The 16,086-nt window shown below is 49.2% G+C and overlaps 1 protein-coding gene across 1 annotated transcript in view; it reads left to right on the top strand.

The window, feature by feature from the left end:
* PACS1 (phosphofurin acidic cluster sorting protein 1) overlaps nucleotides 1-16,086 on the top strand; it is a 419,530-nt gene that overhangs the window by 289,115 nt on the left and 114,329 nt on the right. Inside the window, exon 23 of the mRNA XM_030219186.1 lies at nucleotides 9,568-9,687. Coding sequence (XP_030075046.1) covers nucleotides 9,568-9,687 — 120 coding nt within the window. The remainder of the gene's footprint in view (nucleotides 1-9,567; nucleotides 9,688-16,086) is intronic.

The raw sequence follows: 16,086 nt of genomic DNA on the forward strand, positions 1-16,086 counted from the left end.
TTGGAACAAATACGGTGATAGTTGAGAATATAGCGAGTTAGACAAGAAAGCCTTGAAATTGCCTTCAACCTCTAACAACCTAGCCAATTGGTATCTGCTCAGAAGGAATCGAAGAGATAGGGCCCTATGCGTCATCTAGCATGAGAGTGATCTAAGGAGCTGGGGCAGGAGATGATTCTTCTGGATCTTCACACTCCTTTCATTGGTATTTGCATAAACATTGAAGATGCCAGTCTCCTAGAAATGCAGGTTAAGATTATCCACAGAGCATATCTTAGTCGGGCAAGAGATAGGAAAGCTTTAACAGGAATACCCAAGAGACAAAGAGAAACAGGAGAAGAGGGAGGGGAAAGGTCACCAAGGAATTCCAAAACTGCTGATCAATTGATCATCCGAATGCCTGATTAAATAGCCAGATTTTTAAAGTTTTTTAAAGATGATTCAGAGCGGAGAGGGAGGGGAAGATTGTTCCAGATGTGAGGGGCAGGGAAATAAAATGTGCTCTGCCTAGTGGATTTGTAATGTTTTAATTTAGGATTGGGGAGAAGCAAACCATGGTTGTTAAGAGAGCGCAGAGTTCAGGAGGGAAAGTAAATAATAGGCGGGTGAGATAGTGATCTTATTAGTTAAAAAGGTGATGTTGCAATGCTGCCCCTCTTCAATGGGTGTGCAAAATGGCAAGCTTGAAATTATGTACTCATAAAATGAAAGAGAAGAAAAACTGGCTTATTTACAAGGGATTATGAGAGTGGTTTCTTCAACAGAATTGGACAGGACACAGTTGACCTCTGTTCTGATATTACTAAATCGATCCCTACTGAGTGCATAATTATAGCTGTTTTGTTTTGGTTTTGGGTGTTTTTTTTGTAGAGACAGAATGGTTGGTGGATGACTGGGGGAATGAAATTGCACATGTGTTTTTGGATGTGAGTGTGTATGGTAGGGATTACTAAACAAAAGCAGCATGACAATGGGTCATTCTTTTAAGCATTTCATGGGTTACTTGAGTATCTCACCTATTTCATCATTGTGTCATTATGATGGACAGTATGTGAAGAACACCCTTTATATACTGTTCTGGCTGTAGTTGCCTTGTTCTCTTTTGATTTGTTTTCATGAGATTCTTTGTTATGAGAGCTATCTTACTGATGTTTGTACACTGTATTCTCCGAGGACAAGCAGGCTGCATATTCTCATATGTGGATCGACGTCTGCGTCAGCCTGGGAATCGGCATTTCGCAAAAGCAAAAAAAAAAATTTTGCTAGAGTCTTAATGGCACGCTCACTGTGCATGCGCGGACTAACATCCCCCCTGCTGCATGAGCAAGTACCTCAGTTTCTTTTTCTCCATGACGAGGTGCAGCAGGTTCCTTCTGTGCTCATGTTGAGGCCCGGGAAAAGAGTCGTCTTTTTTCGCGAGTTTTTTGCTTTTTTCTTTTCTTTGTTTAAAAAAAAAATGTTTAAAAAAAAAAAGTTTTACCCTTAGTTTCTTATTAGATCCCTTTTCTCCTGATTTTAAGTTTTCTTTATTTTTTTTTTCAACACAGCCAGCCTTTAGGCCGCGCAGTCGGTTTTTTTTTCCATTTTCTGTGTGCCCTTCCTTTTTGGCACAATCGCGTCTTTTGATTTCGCCGAGGCCGTTTTTCCTTCCATGTCATCAAAGACACCCAGAGGCTTCAAACGTTGTACTCGGTGCAACTGGACCATCTCAGGTACAGATACCCATTCCTGGTATATCCAGTGCTTTGGGCCTGACCACAGCCCAGCTGCTTGTAGTCTGTGTCTTCGTATGAAGAAATGGACCCAAGTGGCTCGAGAAGCCTAGTGAGAGAGACTTTTGGGGGCTCAGTCCGGTCATTCAACGTCGGCATCGACACCGAGGTCGGCGGTGTCGGCGTCAACATCGAGGGAGGCATCGACATCAGGAGCAGTGGTATTGGCTGCTGAGAGACCAAGTCTCGCTGGGAGCAGTGAGGCATCAAGTGGGTCTCCACCTGTCTGGAGGCCTCCTGCTATGCAAGTCCCCCGGGACCGACCATCGTCTGATCCGACCCTGAGGAGATGTGAGGATTCCACATCGTCCTAATCGGTACTGAGGAGTCTCGATGATGGGCATTGAGCGAAGGCGAAGAAGCACCGTCATCGATCTCCTACATGCGGTGCCGGGAGCTCTGGGGCATCGAGGGATTCGGCCCCCCGAGAAGCGTCGGCGCTGAGAGGACCACTCCCCCTCTGTACAGGAGGTGCCAATGTATCGGTCTCCTACCAGCCCGGTACCTGCTCCTGAACCTCAGTAGATTCTGCCACTGGCTGTTCCACTGACCCCGCACCCTTCTCCAATGGCGGCTCTCAACTAGCGCAACTGGGCCTTGCTTCCAGAGCTTCTGGAAGGACTGCTCCGCTAGTCTGCTTCGGTGTCGGGGGTGTTTACACCTTCCATACTGTCTGCTGCAGCGGTGTCTGGCCCTTCACCTGTGGTGATGTCCCTGTCTTCTGACACCGGTGTCGGCTGCCACCCAGGTCGATTCTCCTTCGACGTCGGTGGAGGAAGCTTCGCCGTAGTCCATGCGGGCGTCGAGGCAGGCTCAGTCTCGGAATTCCCTGAGAGAGGTATTATCTGAAACTGAAGAGGAGCATTCATGGGAGTCGGAGGGAGATCCCAGATACTTTTCTTCCGATGAGTCATATGGGATTCCCTCTGAACCTTCCCTTCCACCTGAAAGGAGACTGTCTCCTCCTGAGAGTCTTTCCTTCACATCTTTTGTCCGGGAAATGACTACGGCTATTCCATTCCCTATAGAGGTTGAGGATGAGCCCAGGGCTGAGATGCTCGATGTCCTGCACTATCCTTCTCCGCCTAAGGCGGCTGTGACGGCTCCTCTATATAAGGTACTGAAGGAAGTCCTTATGCGGAACTGGTCGTTCCCTCTGTCTAGTCCCGTGATCACGAAGAAAGCTGATTCCCAGTATCGGATCCACGGTGAACCTGGATTGATGAGGTCTCAGTTACCCCACAATTCCATGGTGGTGGGCTCCGCCCTCAAAAGAGCCAAAAGTACTAGAGACTATGCCTCGGCGCCCCCAGGCAAAGAAGCTAGGACCTTGGATTCTTTTGGGAGGAAGACGTATCAGGCCGCTATGCTTGCCGCCCGAATCCAGTATTACCAGCTCTTCACGAGCATTCATTTGCGGAACTCAGTGAGGCAGCTGTCTAGCTTGGTCGATGCCCTCCCTCCAGAGCAAGCTGAGCTTTTTCGCCAGGTGGTCAGGCAGCAGAAGGTGTATCGTAAATTCCTGACCAGGGGTGCTTACGACTCTTTTGATGTGGCATCCAGAATCGCTGCTCACGCTATAGTGATGCTCAGACTCTCATGGCTGCGTGTCTCTGACCTGGATCATTCGGTCCAGCAGCGGATGGCGGAGGTACCTTGCCGGGGGGTACAACCTTTTTGGTGAAAAGTAGAGGACATTGTTGACCAGATCAAGAAGCATAATGCTGCTATGAATTCTCTCTCCCGCCGGGCACCTTCTGCTACAACCTCCTCATCTAGGAGGTTTTTTTGGGGGAAGCGGAGTGCTCCCTATTCCTTCTCATCAACAGCGTGTGCATAAGGCCCCTGCTACTCCCCAGCAAAAGCAAGAGACAGGCTTTTGACTAGCTCCAGCTTAAGCATAGCCTCAGTAAAAGTGTCCGTGCCAGATGACTTTCCGGTTGGAGGGAGGTTAATTTGTTTTCACCAAAGGTGGCCTCTTATAACCTCCGACCAGTGGGTTCTTCAAATAGTCTGGTTAGGATACGCCCCCAATCTGGAATCCAAACCTCCAAATTGCCCACCGGGAACTCATTCTTACAGCTCCCAGCACAAGCAGGTACTTGCAGAGGAACTCTTCACCCTTCCAAAGGCCCGTGTGGTCGAGCCAGTTCCACCAGGGAAAGGAGGGCTTGGATTCTATTCCAGGTACTTCTTTGTACAAAAGAAAGCGAGGGGGGGGGATGCGTCCCATCCTAGACCTAAGGGCCCTGAACAGATTCCTAGTCCGAGAAACGTTCAGGATGGTGTCCTTAGGCACCCTTCTTCCCATGATTCAGGAGAACGATTGGCCAAGCTCTCTGGACTTAAAGGATGCTTACACTCACATCCCAATACTTCCAGCTCACAGGCAGTATCTTCGGTTTCGGCTGGGAGCACAGCACTTTCAGTACCGTGTACTGCCCTTTGGCCTAGCATCTTTGCCCAGAGTGTTTACAAAGTGTCTAGCTGTATTCGCAGCATCGCTACGCAGAATGGGAGTGCATGTGTTTCCTTATCTCGACAGTTGGCTGGTGAAGAGCACCTTGGAGGAAGGTGAACTGGAGTCCAAGAGAATGACTATTCAGGTGCTAGAGCTACTGGGGTTTGTAATAAATTACTCCAAGTCTCATCTTACTCCTGTCCAAAAATTGAAATTCATTGGAGCACTGCTGGACACGAAGACAGCTCAGGCCTATCTTCCCGAGACAAGGGCAGACAAGCTCCTGTCCCTGGTGTCCATAGTTCAAGCGTCTCAGCAGTTCACAGCTCGGCAGATGTTGAGACGTCTGGGCCACATGGCCTCCACAGTTCATGTAATGGCACATCCACGTATGATATCAGCTCAATGGACCCTAGCTTCCCAGTGGTATCAAGCAGCGGGGGATCCGGAGGATGTGATCCAACTGCCCACTGATTTTGTAAATTCTCTTCACTGGTGGACAGTCTGGTCCAATTTGACCTTGGGATGACCATTCCAAATTCAGCCACAGAAAGTGCTGACGATGGATGCATCCCTCCTAGGGTAGGGAGCTCATGTAGATGGGCTTCACACTCAAAAAACCTGGTCCTTCTGGGAAACAGGTTTTCAGATAAACCTCCTGGAATTACGAGCAATCTGGAACGCTCTAAAGGCTTTCAGAGATCAGCTGTCCAACCAAATCATCTTGATTCAATCAGGTTGCGATGTATTACACAATCAAGCAGGGGGGCACTGGGTCTCGCCCTCTGTATCAGGAAGCTGTTCAGATGTGGCTTTGGGCACACCATCATGGCATGTTTCTCTAGGCCACATCTGGCAGGTGTAAACAGTCTGGCTGAGCAGGATAATGCAACCTCACAAGTGGTCACTGAACATGGGAGTAGCCCGCAAGATCTTCCGAGCGTGGGGCACCCCCTAGGTGGATCCTTTTGTCCCTCAGTTCTGTTCCAAGCTTCAGGCTGTTAACTTCAGCTCGTAGGGTCAGTGAGCTTCAGGCCTTAGTAGTGGATGCACCTTATACTAAATTTCATCACAACAATGTGGTCCTCCGTACGCACCCTAAGTTCCTGCTGAAGGTGGTGTCCGAGTTCTTGCCATCATTTTTTCCCTGACCTTATGCTGACCCTGGCGACAGCAGCTTGCACACCTTGGACTGCAAGAGAGCTTTGGCCTTTTACGTGGAGCGGACGAAGCCCTTCAGACAGTCCACCCAGTTGTCAGCCTCCATTGAAGAGATTTGCAAGGCTGCAACGTGGTCATCAGGACACCTGATGCGACAGTCGGTTTGGGCAGTCAGTGCTGCAGAATCTGTTTGGGGTTTAGAATCCAACTTCGCCCTCCTAGGCCCATTCTATTCTGTTCCAGGCTGCACTCTCAGCTAACTGTATATAGTTTCAGGTTAACCTATGTTATGTCCTCGCCGTTGCGAGGCCCAATTGGCCAATATTCATTGTTTTGAGTGAGCTTGGATGCTAGGAATACCCCACATATGAGAATAAGCAGCCTGCTTGTCCTCGGAGAAAGCGAAGATGCTTACCTGTAGCAGGTATTCTCCGAGGACAGCAGGCTGATTATTCTCACAATCCCACCTCCCCTTTGGAGTTGTTATTGTTGTTGTTATGCTCTTTAATTTAACTGAGGTACTCGTGCGGCGGGCAGGAAGTTAGTCTGCGTTTGCGTGCGTGCTAGAAGACTCTGTCAAAATTTTTTTGCTTTTGCAAAATGCCGATTCCCAGGCCGATGCGGACGTCGACCCACATGTGAGAATAATAATCAGCCTGCTGTCCTCGGAGAATACCTGCTACAGGTAAGTATCTTCGCTTTATTGTTGCAGCTGAATAAATATGATGTAAAAAAAAAAAAAAAAAAAAAAGCCCCTCACAAACAAATCTGATACAGTATATCAAGCAAAGTTGTATGATTGACTATCAAATGCAGATGACATAGCAGGACTTCTGTGTTCTCCATGCAACCATCATGTGGATCCTCAACTGGTCAAACACTGATTCATGTCTCTGGACTGTTTCTTCTTCTAAAAGATCCTGGCAGGGGTCAAGAGGACCAGTGGTTTCCAGAAAACCCATCAAATACGTTAAAACAAATTTCTCAATAACCTTAGTTAAAGTAGACAAATTTAGAAATTGATAGTTAACAGTATTCTTCATATCCAATCTTTTCCCTTTTAACAGCACCTGAATTAAAGCCCAGTTCAAAACACATAGCTTTCTTGACATCAAGATAGAATTAATGACCCACAATATAAAAGACTGAAAAAGCAAGAAGTATAATATTAAGCTTTCCTTAAATTAGTAGCGTCTTCAGTTCTGTCCCTGCTTCTTCAATAGGGAGACTACATGGTGGGGGAGGGGGGTATTAGGGAAAGAAATTTTAACAGTACGATATTGTAACATCTCTCTATATAAAACGCACCTCCAACATTCTAATGAAGCCTCACTTTCCCAACGTTCTAAAGTGAGGTGGCTGAGACTACTGTGCCTCTGATTGGCTGTGCCTCAGGTGATGCACACAAAGTACGGTTCCACCTCCCAAACACTCACATGGACTTAGAAACAACCAAGCTTTTGAATGGGACCGGTGCTGCAGAGGAGCAGGAGTGGGACAGCGAAGAAAATGCAGCGGCGTTCAGGAAAAAAAAAAAAAACCACACACGAGTCCCGCCCCTTCCTGAGGAGGGGGTAGCTACCAGCACGGGGACCAACCGCGAGGAAAGCGCGGACGAAGAACACCACTAAACAACCACTACATCGCGGACCTTACTCTGCAAGCTGTTCATGCGGTGAGTCTCCAAGCCGGCGTTCAGTGCCTACAACAGAGACTTCCAAACACATGCGCCCTCAGCCCCGCCCCCCTACAGAACGCCACCCACATTCCACACTAAAACCAAACCAACCCCCCCCCCCCCAAAAAAAAAAAACCCACCCAAACGGAAACCTCCGGCGCCCAACCCCCCCTTAAAAAAAACGGATCACAGCCCACCTGAATGCCCAGCTGAAATCAGTGCCTACAAGGAGACCTCCAGACACATACGCCCTCAGCCCCGTCCCCCCCTACAGAACACCACCCACATTCCACACTCGAAAAAAACCCATATCTACTCCTACTGCCTGCCTGCAACGGATCCCTCTGGTTTCAACAAAAATACAAGTGCCTACAAATACCACATCAGAGTGCCCTGCTGAATTAAGATTACTGTATCACACTCACACGCAGAGAATCACCCCCTACCAGCCACAAAAAAAACCCACATCTAATATGGACAATCAGCATCACTCACTAACACACATACATACAACCAAACTGCCCACCACCCAAAATGCCACACACTGCCATGGATAGACAACATCTTGCTTTCACACTCATACACACACACTCCCTCCCCCAACCCCCTTAATACAAAAACTGAAACAGTAAAAACCTACATCTCTCTCTTACAAACACCCACAGACTCCCATAATCCCCCCCCAAAAAACACAAACACTCATACAGAACAACCCTACCCCACAAACACCCCCCTACAAACACCCCCCCACAAAATGGCACACACACCCACAGACACCCACAACCCCCCTCAAAACCACAAACACTCATACAGAACAACGCTACCCTACCCCACAAACACCCCTCCCCCCAAAAAAAAATAGCATACACCCATAGACACCCACAACCCCCCCTCAAAACCACAAACACTCATACAGACTTTACAACTTTAAAAAAAAACTCTTTTCCTTTTTAAAAAAAAATATATCCCTTAATATCAAAAAGAAAAAGAAAAAAAAAAAAAACACATGCTAGCGCCCGTTTCATTTGTTTTGGAAACGGGCCTTTTTTACTAGTAGTTTATATGTTGACAGGCCAAGTTGTTGATGTGTTTTGTACCTGGGTTTTCTACTGTGTTGAATGTTATTAAATCTTTCTAGTGCATTATTGAAAAAGCCACATGTTATATGGTGTCCCGGTGGAGAATTAAAAAAAAAAAAAAAAAAAAGGAAAGGTTTTTCAGCCAATGACTGAGATGGGGAGAGCTGTGAAGTTCTATAGCTGCTCCAGTTTCTGAGGCGTTTTCTATCCCAAAGATTAAAAATGAAGTAACTGTTGGAAATTCACTGTTTTAGGGTTCTGTTTGATGATACATTGATAGGGTGAGGGACACCTGCATAAAATTTGACTATACAATGGATTATTGTATATTTTGAAGGTGAAATTGAAACCACTGGCCTCATTTTTTGTTCTGAGTGAAAAAGTCAATAAACCATTGTTAGCTGTACTGACTTGGAAAAGTCACTGTTTATCTCTTAGTATGAGTAATCTCCCTGTTACTCATACTAAGAGAGAAACTCTCTGGGATCTTTCGAGGCACTGGTGAACTGGATTGGGCTCAGTGAACTTTTGGTGTGACCCAGTGTGGCATAGCTTATGTTCTGTACTCACATTTTTCTCCCTTTCTTCCCTTCTTGTTTCTCCTGTTTTACCTCTGTCCTCTCTGACACTACTCTATCATTGCTTGCTTGTTTCCTTTCATCTGGTTGACTCTTTCTGCTCTCTTCTACCCAGTTTGGTGTGGGTTTTTTCTCTGTTCTCTTGCTCCTTTTTCAGCTCAAATAGAGGTCTCTGTCACCTCCCTTTGTTTCTCTTTTCTTTCTGACTTCCTCCCTCACTTCTGTTTAGGGTGCTCTGTACTGTGGGCTTTCTAAATTCCTTTTTTTTTTGTTACATTTGTACCCCGCGCTTTCCCACTCATGGCAGGCTCAATGCGGCAGGCAATGGAGGGTTAAGTGACTTGCTCAGAGTCACAAGGAGCTGCCTGTGCCTGAAGTGGGAATTGAACTCAGTTCCTCAGGACCAAAGTCCACCACCCTAACCCACTAGGCCACTCCTCCACTTTCATAAGGTACTTTGTCAAATGCTTTTTAAAAACCCAGATACACAATATTGACTGGCTCACCTTTATCTACATGTTTATTCATCCCTTCAAAGAAATGTAGTAGTTTTGTAAGGCAAGATTTCCCTTGACTAAATCTATGTTGGTTTTGTCTCATTAATCCAAACAAATTACATATTACTAACAATAGCTCTACAAGTTCGTTTTTCAATTCTATCAGTACTCTGGGATGTATACCACCAGCTCAAATAGAGGTCTCTGTCACCTCCCTTTGTTTCTCTTTTCTTTCTGACTTCCTCCCTCACTTCTGTTTAGGGTGCTCTGTACTGTGGGCTTTCTAAATTCCTCTTTAGCTCACTAATGAGGATATTCATCCTTTCTTATCTTTCTTACAGTCCCAACAATCTTTCTGAGTAAGAAGCCCAAAGAAAAGGAAGTGGATTCCAAGAGCCAGGTGATTGAGGGAATCAGCCGCATGATCTGCTCAGCCAAACAGCAGCAAACCATGCTAAAAGGTAAAAAGTGGTTCACATGAGGATGTTCCCATCTGGAAGAGACAAGGACTGGGTGAGAGGGAGTTCCAGCCTTTTTTTTCAGTGACAGCCTATGCTGGTGAACAGTGAACAATATCTTGATTCCTGTTTAACAGCACCTAAATTAAAGCCCGGTTCAACACACATAGCTTTCTGACATCAAGATAGAATTAATGACCCACAATATAAAAGACTGAAAAAGCAAGAAATATAATATTAAGCTTTCCTTAAATTAGTAGTGTCTTCAGTTCTGACCCGGCTTCTTCAATAGGGAGACTACAAGCACATTGTTTGTCATATGAGAAGGGCTCTGTTTTGTTGTTGTTTTTTTTTTTTTTTTTTTTTTAACTTCAAGACTTTTCTGGGCATGCATGGCGCAGCCCCTGTGCTTGCACAGCACATATGTTTGCCTTTTTCCCGTTTTTTTTCTTTCTACATCAACAAGTAAGTTTAGCAGCCACACAATTGGAATGACATCATTCAACAATGCTAAAAAAGAAAAGTTTTGACAAAGCTCAGAAATCATTAGAAAACTTTTCTGAGAATCCCTGCCTGATCTACATCAGTTGTGTTTTGCAACTGAACATATTTACTTACCTTTACACTTTAGGCATTATATAAGAACAGTGTATTTTCTTTAAAGAGTCAGGGAAAGTTCTCTATCTGTTTCATTTTCTTTGATTTTTATGTCTTTTTCATATCTGCCCCAGTGGAACAAAAACCAATCTCCTGCTTTTCTTACTGTCCTTCAAAAATTATTTGCCTTGGCTTCCTCTATATTCCAAACTGTCAGAAAACTCACCCAGTAACCTCAAAGAGATGCTCATCCTGGCAAAGAAAGTTATTCATTACTAGTAAACAAAGGCCCGTTTCTGAGCGCAATGAAACGGGCGCTAGCAAGGGTTTCATGGCTGCATGGCTCGTCGCGGTTTTACCTAGTTCGTGGCGTGCACCGCTGCTGTTTCCGTTGTAGCTCTGTGTGGGTGGCGGTTTTCGTGCCCCGCCCTTTACATCGCGTTTTGACGCAAGGGCGGAGCAGAGCTACAGTGTGAAAATCTGGAGTTTGTGGCCTGAGTAGATTGTTGGAGGTGAGAATCTGCTCCGCCCTCAACGTCATAACGTTTGACGCGAGGGCGGGGCCCAGAGACTGTGATTTTCGTGGCTTCAGAGCTTCAAACATACGAACCTTGGCTTCAGTGACGTCAGCAGACAATAGAACGTTGAGGGTGAGTTTTATATATATAGATATGTCATCATAAAATGGTGGGAGTCAGGGAAAGTTCTCTGTTTAATTTTCTTTGATTTTTCCGTCTTTTCATATCTGCCCCAGTGGAACAAAAACCAATCTCCTACTTTTCTTACTGTCCTTCAAAAATTATTTGCCTTGGCTTCCTCTATATTCCAGACTGTCAGAGAACTCACCCTGTAACCTCAAAGAGATGCTCATCCTGGCAAAGAAAGTTATTCATTATATGTCGCCATAAAATGGCGACATATAATGAATAACACACTCATGATATACACACTCATGTTCTCCGAGGAGAAGCAGGCTGCTTGTTCTCACAAATGGGTGACGTCCACGGTAGCCCCTCCGATCGGAGATCTTCCTAGCAACAGAGTTTGCTAGTCCTCGCGCGCCCGCGATGCGCGCATGTGCGGCCGTCTTCCCGCTCGAAATCGTTCGTGTTCGCTAGTCTTCTTTTTTCCGCGGCTCGGAACACCTCCGCGCCCCTTGGAGATCCCTCGCGATTTGCGGTATTTTCGTAAGAAATTTCTAACTTTTTCCTTTATCTCTAGTGTTGGCCCGTAAGTTTTCTTTCGTGGTCGATTGCGGCTTTTTTCGTCGCTCGTTCGTTTTTGGTGAGCTTTTGGTGCCCCTTTTTTCACCATCGCGGACTTCGATTTTGCCGACGAGATTTTTCCGCCCATGTCATCGAAGCCTTCCAGCGGCTTCAAACCGTGCACCCAGTGCGACTGGATAATCTCTCTCACTGATAGGCATGCTTCTTGCCTTCAGTGTCTGGGGGCTGGGCACCGTCCTCAGGCCTGTAATCTCTGTCTTCTTTTGAAGAGGAGAACTCAGGCGGCGAGATTGGCCCAGTGGAAAGGTTTGTTCGGGGCTTCATCCGGCGTGTCGACATCCTCAGTCCCGCGGTCCTCGGCATCGGAGCCTTCGGTACCGCGCCCAGCATCGACTTCGGTACCGCGTCCATCGGTACCGGCATCAACATTGAGGGCTTCAGTATCGAGGTCATCGTCGGGTGCAGCTACGAGACCGGGATCGTTCCTCCTGAGGATGTCGTCGGAGGGTGCTTCGATGTCTGGAGTGCAGGTGAGGGCTGTCCATTCCCCTGCTGGTGGCAGTGAGCCCATGAGCAGGTCTCCGCCTGTCTCGAGGGCTCCCGCGGTACAGCCCCCCCCCCCCCCCCCCCCCCCGGGATTGACCCTCTTCGGACCCGGACCTGAGGAAGCATTTGGATTCGACGTCTTCCTCTTCGGTACCGGGGGGTACCGATGTCGTGCGAAGGCAAAGAAGCACCAGCATCGGTCACCCTCCAAACGTGGTACCGAGAGCTCTGGGTCGCCGGTACCACCGGCACCCAAGCGTCGACATCGGGAGGACCGCTCACCCTCCATTCAGGAGGTGTCGATGCGTTCCCCTGTGGACAGCCCGGTACCGCCTCCATCCCCGGAACAGGTTCGCAGCTCGACGCCAGTACCGGCCCCACCGCCTTTCTCCACAGCCTCTCTGAACGAGAGCCTCAGGGCCGTCCTTCCGGGGATCCTGGAAGAGCTGTTTCGCCCTTCTCCGGTACCGGGGGTGCTTGCGCCGCCGGTGCCGTCGAGTGAGGCGATGGCTGGGCCCTCGTCTGCGGTGAGGGCACCCGCCCCGGTACCGCTTGCGGTGCCGGTGCCGGCCGCCTCCCAGGAGGGCTCCCCGGCGACGTCGATGGAGGTAGCTCTGTCGCCTCCGCCTCGGGAGTCCTCTTCTCGACGCTCCCACCGTGGCCGGGTTTCCACGGAGTCGAGGCGGGCGCAGCTTCGGACCGAAGTCCACCAGCTGGTGTCCGATACTGATGAGGAGGCCTCGTGGGAAGCAGAGGAAGACGTCAGATATTTCTCTGAAGAGGAGTCTGACGGTCTTCCTTCTGATCCTACTCCCTCGCCTGAAAGACAGCTTTCTCCCCCGGAGAGTCTCTCTTTCGCGGCCTTTGTCCGGGAAATGTCTACGGCAATTCCCTATCCCGTGGTCACGGAGGATGAGCCGAGAGCTGAGATGCTGGAGCTCTTGGACTATCCTTCGCCACCTAAAGAATCGTCCACAGTACCCATGCATCTTGTCTTCAAAAAGACGTTGGCAAACTGGGCGAAACCTTTAACTATGCCCCACATCCCCAAGAAGATCGAATCTCAATATCGGATCCATGGGGACCCGGAGTTGATGCGGACTCAGTTGCCACACGACTCTGGTGTGGTGGATCTGGCCCTCAAGAAGGCCAAGAGCTCTAGAGAGTATGCTTCGTCGCCCCCGGGCAAAGACTCTAGAACCTTGGACTCTTTTGGGCGGAAGGCCTACCATTCTGCAATGCTCATCGCCAAGATTCAGTCCTACCAGCTCTACACGAGAATACACATGCGGAACAACGTGCGACAGTTGGCGGACTTGGTCGACAAGCTCCCTTCTGAGCAGGCCAAGCCTTTTCAGCAGGTGGTCAGGCAGCTGAAGGCGTGTAGGAAATTCCTGGCCAGGGGGGTCTTTGACTCTTTTGATGTTGCATCCAGGACCGCTGCGCAGGGTGTGGTGATGCGCAGGCTCTCATGGCTGCGTGCCTCCGACCTGGAAAATCGAATCCAGCAGCGGATTGCGGATACCCCTTGCCGGGGGGACAATGTTTTGGGGGACAAGGTTGAACAGGTGGTTGAACAGCTCCACCAGTGGGATACCGCTTTCGACAAGTTCTCCCGCCAGCCGCCTTCAGCCTCTACCTTTCGGGTAGACGTTTTTATGGGGAAAGGAGGATGGTTCCCTATTCTTCCGGCAAGCGTAGGTACAATCCTCCTTCCCGCCAGCCTGCTGCTCAGGCTAAACCCCAGCGCGCTCGCTCTCGTCAGCAGCGCGCGCCTCAGGCCCCTGCGGCTCCCCAGCAAAAGTCAGGGGCGGGCTTTTGACTGGCTCTTGCAGAGCATAGCCGACGTTCCAGTGCCTGTGCCGGACGGCCTACCGGTCGGGGGGAGGTTAGCATTTTTTCACCAAAGGTGGCCTCTTGTAACCTCCGATCAGTGGGTTCTCAAAATAGTCCGGCTAGGGTACTCTCTGAATTTGACCTCAATGCCTCCAAATTGCCCACCGGGAGCTCAATCCTTCAGCTTCCAGCGCAGGCAGGTACTTGCAGAGGAACTCTCTGCCCTTCTCAGCGCCAATGCAGTCGAACCCGTGCCACCGGGGCAAGAAGGGCTGGGATTCTATTCCAGGTACTTCCTTGTGGAAAAGAAAACAGGGGGGATGCGTCCCATCCTAGACCTAAGGGCCGTGAACAAATATCTGGTCAAGGAAAAGTTCAGGATGCTTTCCCTGGGCACCCTTCTTCCCATGATTCAACAGGACGATTGGCTATGCTCTCTAGACTTAAAGGATGCCTATACGCACATCCCGATTCTGCCAGCTCACAGGCAGTATCTTCGATTTCGTCTGGGAACACGGCATTTTCAGTACTGTGTGCTACCCTTTGGGCTCGCCTCTGCGCCCAGGGTATTCACCAAATGCCTAGCCATAGTAGCGGCTTCTCTGCGCAGGCTGGGAGTGCATGTGTTCCCTTACCTCGACGATTGGCTGGTAAAGAACACCTCTGAGGCAGGAGCTCAGCAGTCCATGCAGGTGACTATTCGACTCCTGGAGCTGCTAGGGTTTGTGATAAATTATCCAAAGTCCCACCTTCTTCCAGTTCAGAAACTCAAATTCATAGGAGCTCTGCTGGATTCCCAGACGGCCCTTGCCTACCTCCCGGAGACCAGGGCCGACAATCTGCTGACCCTCGTCTCCTCGGTGCGGGCGTCGCAGCAGATCACAGCTTGGCAGATGTTGAGATTGCTCAGCCACATGGCCTCCACGGTTCACGTGACGCCCATGGCCCGCCTTTTTATGAGATCTGCTCAATGGACCCTAGCCTCCCAGTGGTGCCAAGCTGCTGGGAGCCTAGAGGACGTGGTCCGTCTGTCCACGAGGTTTCTCCTCTCCCTTCATTGGTGGACAATTCGAGCCAATTTGACCCTGGGACGTCCCTTCCAGATTCCTCAGCCGCAAAAGGTGCTGACCACGGACGTGTCACTCCTAAGGTGGGGAGCGCATGTCGGTGGGCTCCATACCCAGGGGACTTGGTCCATCCAGGAGCAAGGTCTACAGATCAACCTCCTGGAGTTGCGAGCGGTTTGGAACGCTCTGAAGGCTTTCAGAGATCGGCTGTCCCATCAAATTATCCAAATTCAGACAGACAACCAGGTTGCTATGTATTACATCAACAAGCAGGGGGGCACCGGATCTCGCCCCCTGTGTCGGGAAGCCGTCAGCTTCTGGCACTGGGCACGCCGGTTCGGCATGTGGCTCCAGGCCACGTATCTAGCAGGCGTAAACAGTCTGGCCAACAGATTGAGCAGGATCATGCAACCGCACAAGTGGTCGCTCAGTTCCAGAGTGGTTCACGAGATCTTCCAAGTGTGGGGCACCCCCTTGGTGGACCTCTTTGCCACTCAGACCAATCACAAGGTCCCTCAGTTCTGTTCCAGGCTGCAGGCCCTCAGCAGACTGGCATCGGATGCTTTCCTTCTGTTTTGGGGGGAAGGCCTCCTGTACGCGTATCCTCCCATTCCTCTGATAGGGAGGACTTTGCTGAAACTCAAGCAAGACAGGGGAACCATGATTCTGATTGCTCCTTTTTGGCCTCGTCAGATCTGGTTCCCTCTTCTTCTGGAATTGTCTTCCGAAGAACCGTGGAGATTGGACTGCTTTCCAACCCTCATCACACAGAACGAGGGGGCGCTCCTCCATCCCAACCTTCGGTTTCTGGCCCTCACAGCCTGGATGTTGAGAGCGTAGATTTCGCCTCCTTGGATCTGTCAGAGGGTGTCTCCCGAGTCTTGCTTGCTTCCAGGAAAGATTCTACCAAGAGGAGTTACTTTTTCCTCTGGCGCCGGTTTGCTGTGTGGTGTGATGGCAAGGCCTTAGATCCTCGTTCTTGTTCTACACAGACCCTGCTTGAATACCTTCTACATTTGTCGGAGTCTGGTCTTAAAACCAACTCTGTAAGGGTTCATCTTAGCGCGATTAGTGCATACCATTACCATGTGGAAGGTAAGCCGATCTCGGGACAGCCTTTAGTTGTTCGC

The sequence above is a fragment of the Microcaecilia unicolor genome, chromosome 11 (genome assembly GCF_901765095.1).
Source record: "Microcaecilia unicolor chromosome 11, aMicUni1.1, whole genome shotgun sequence".
Lineage (NCBI taxonomy): Eukaryota > Metazoa > Chordata > Amphibia > Gymnophiona > Siphonopidae > Microcaecilia > Microcaecilia unicolor.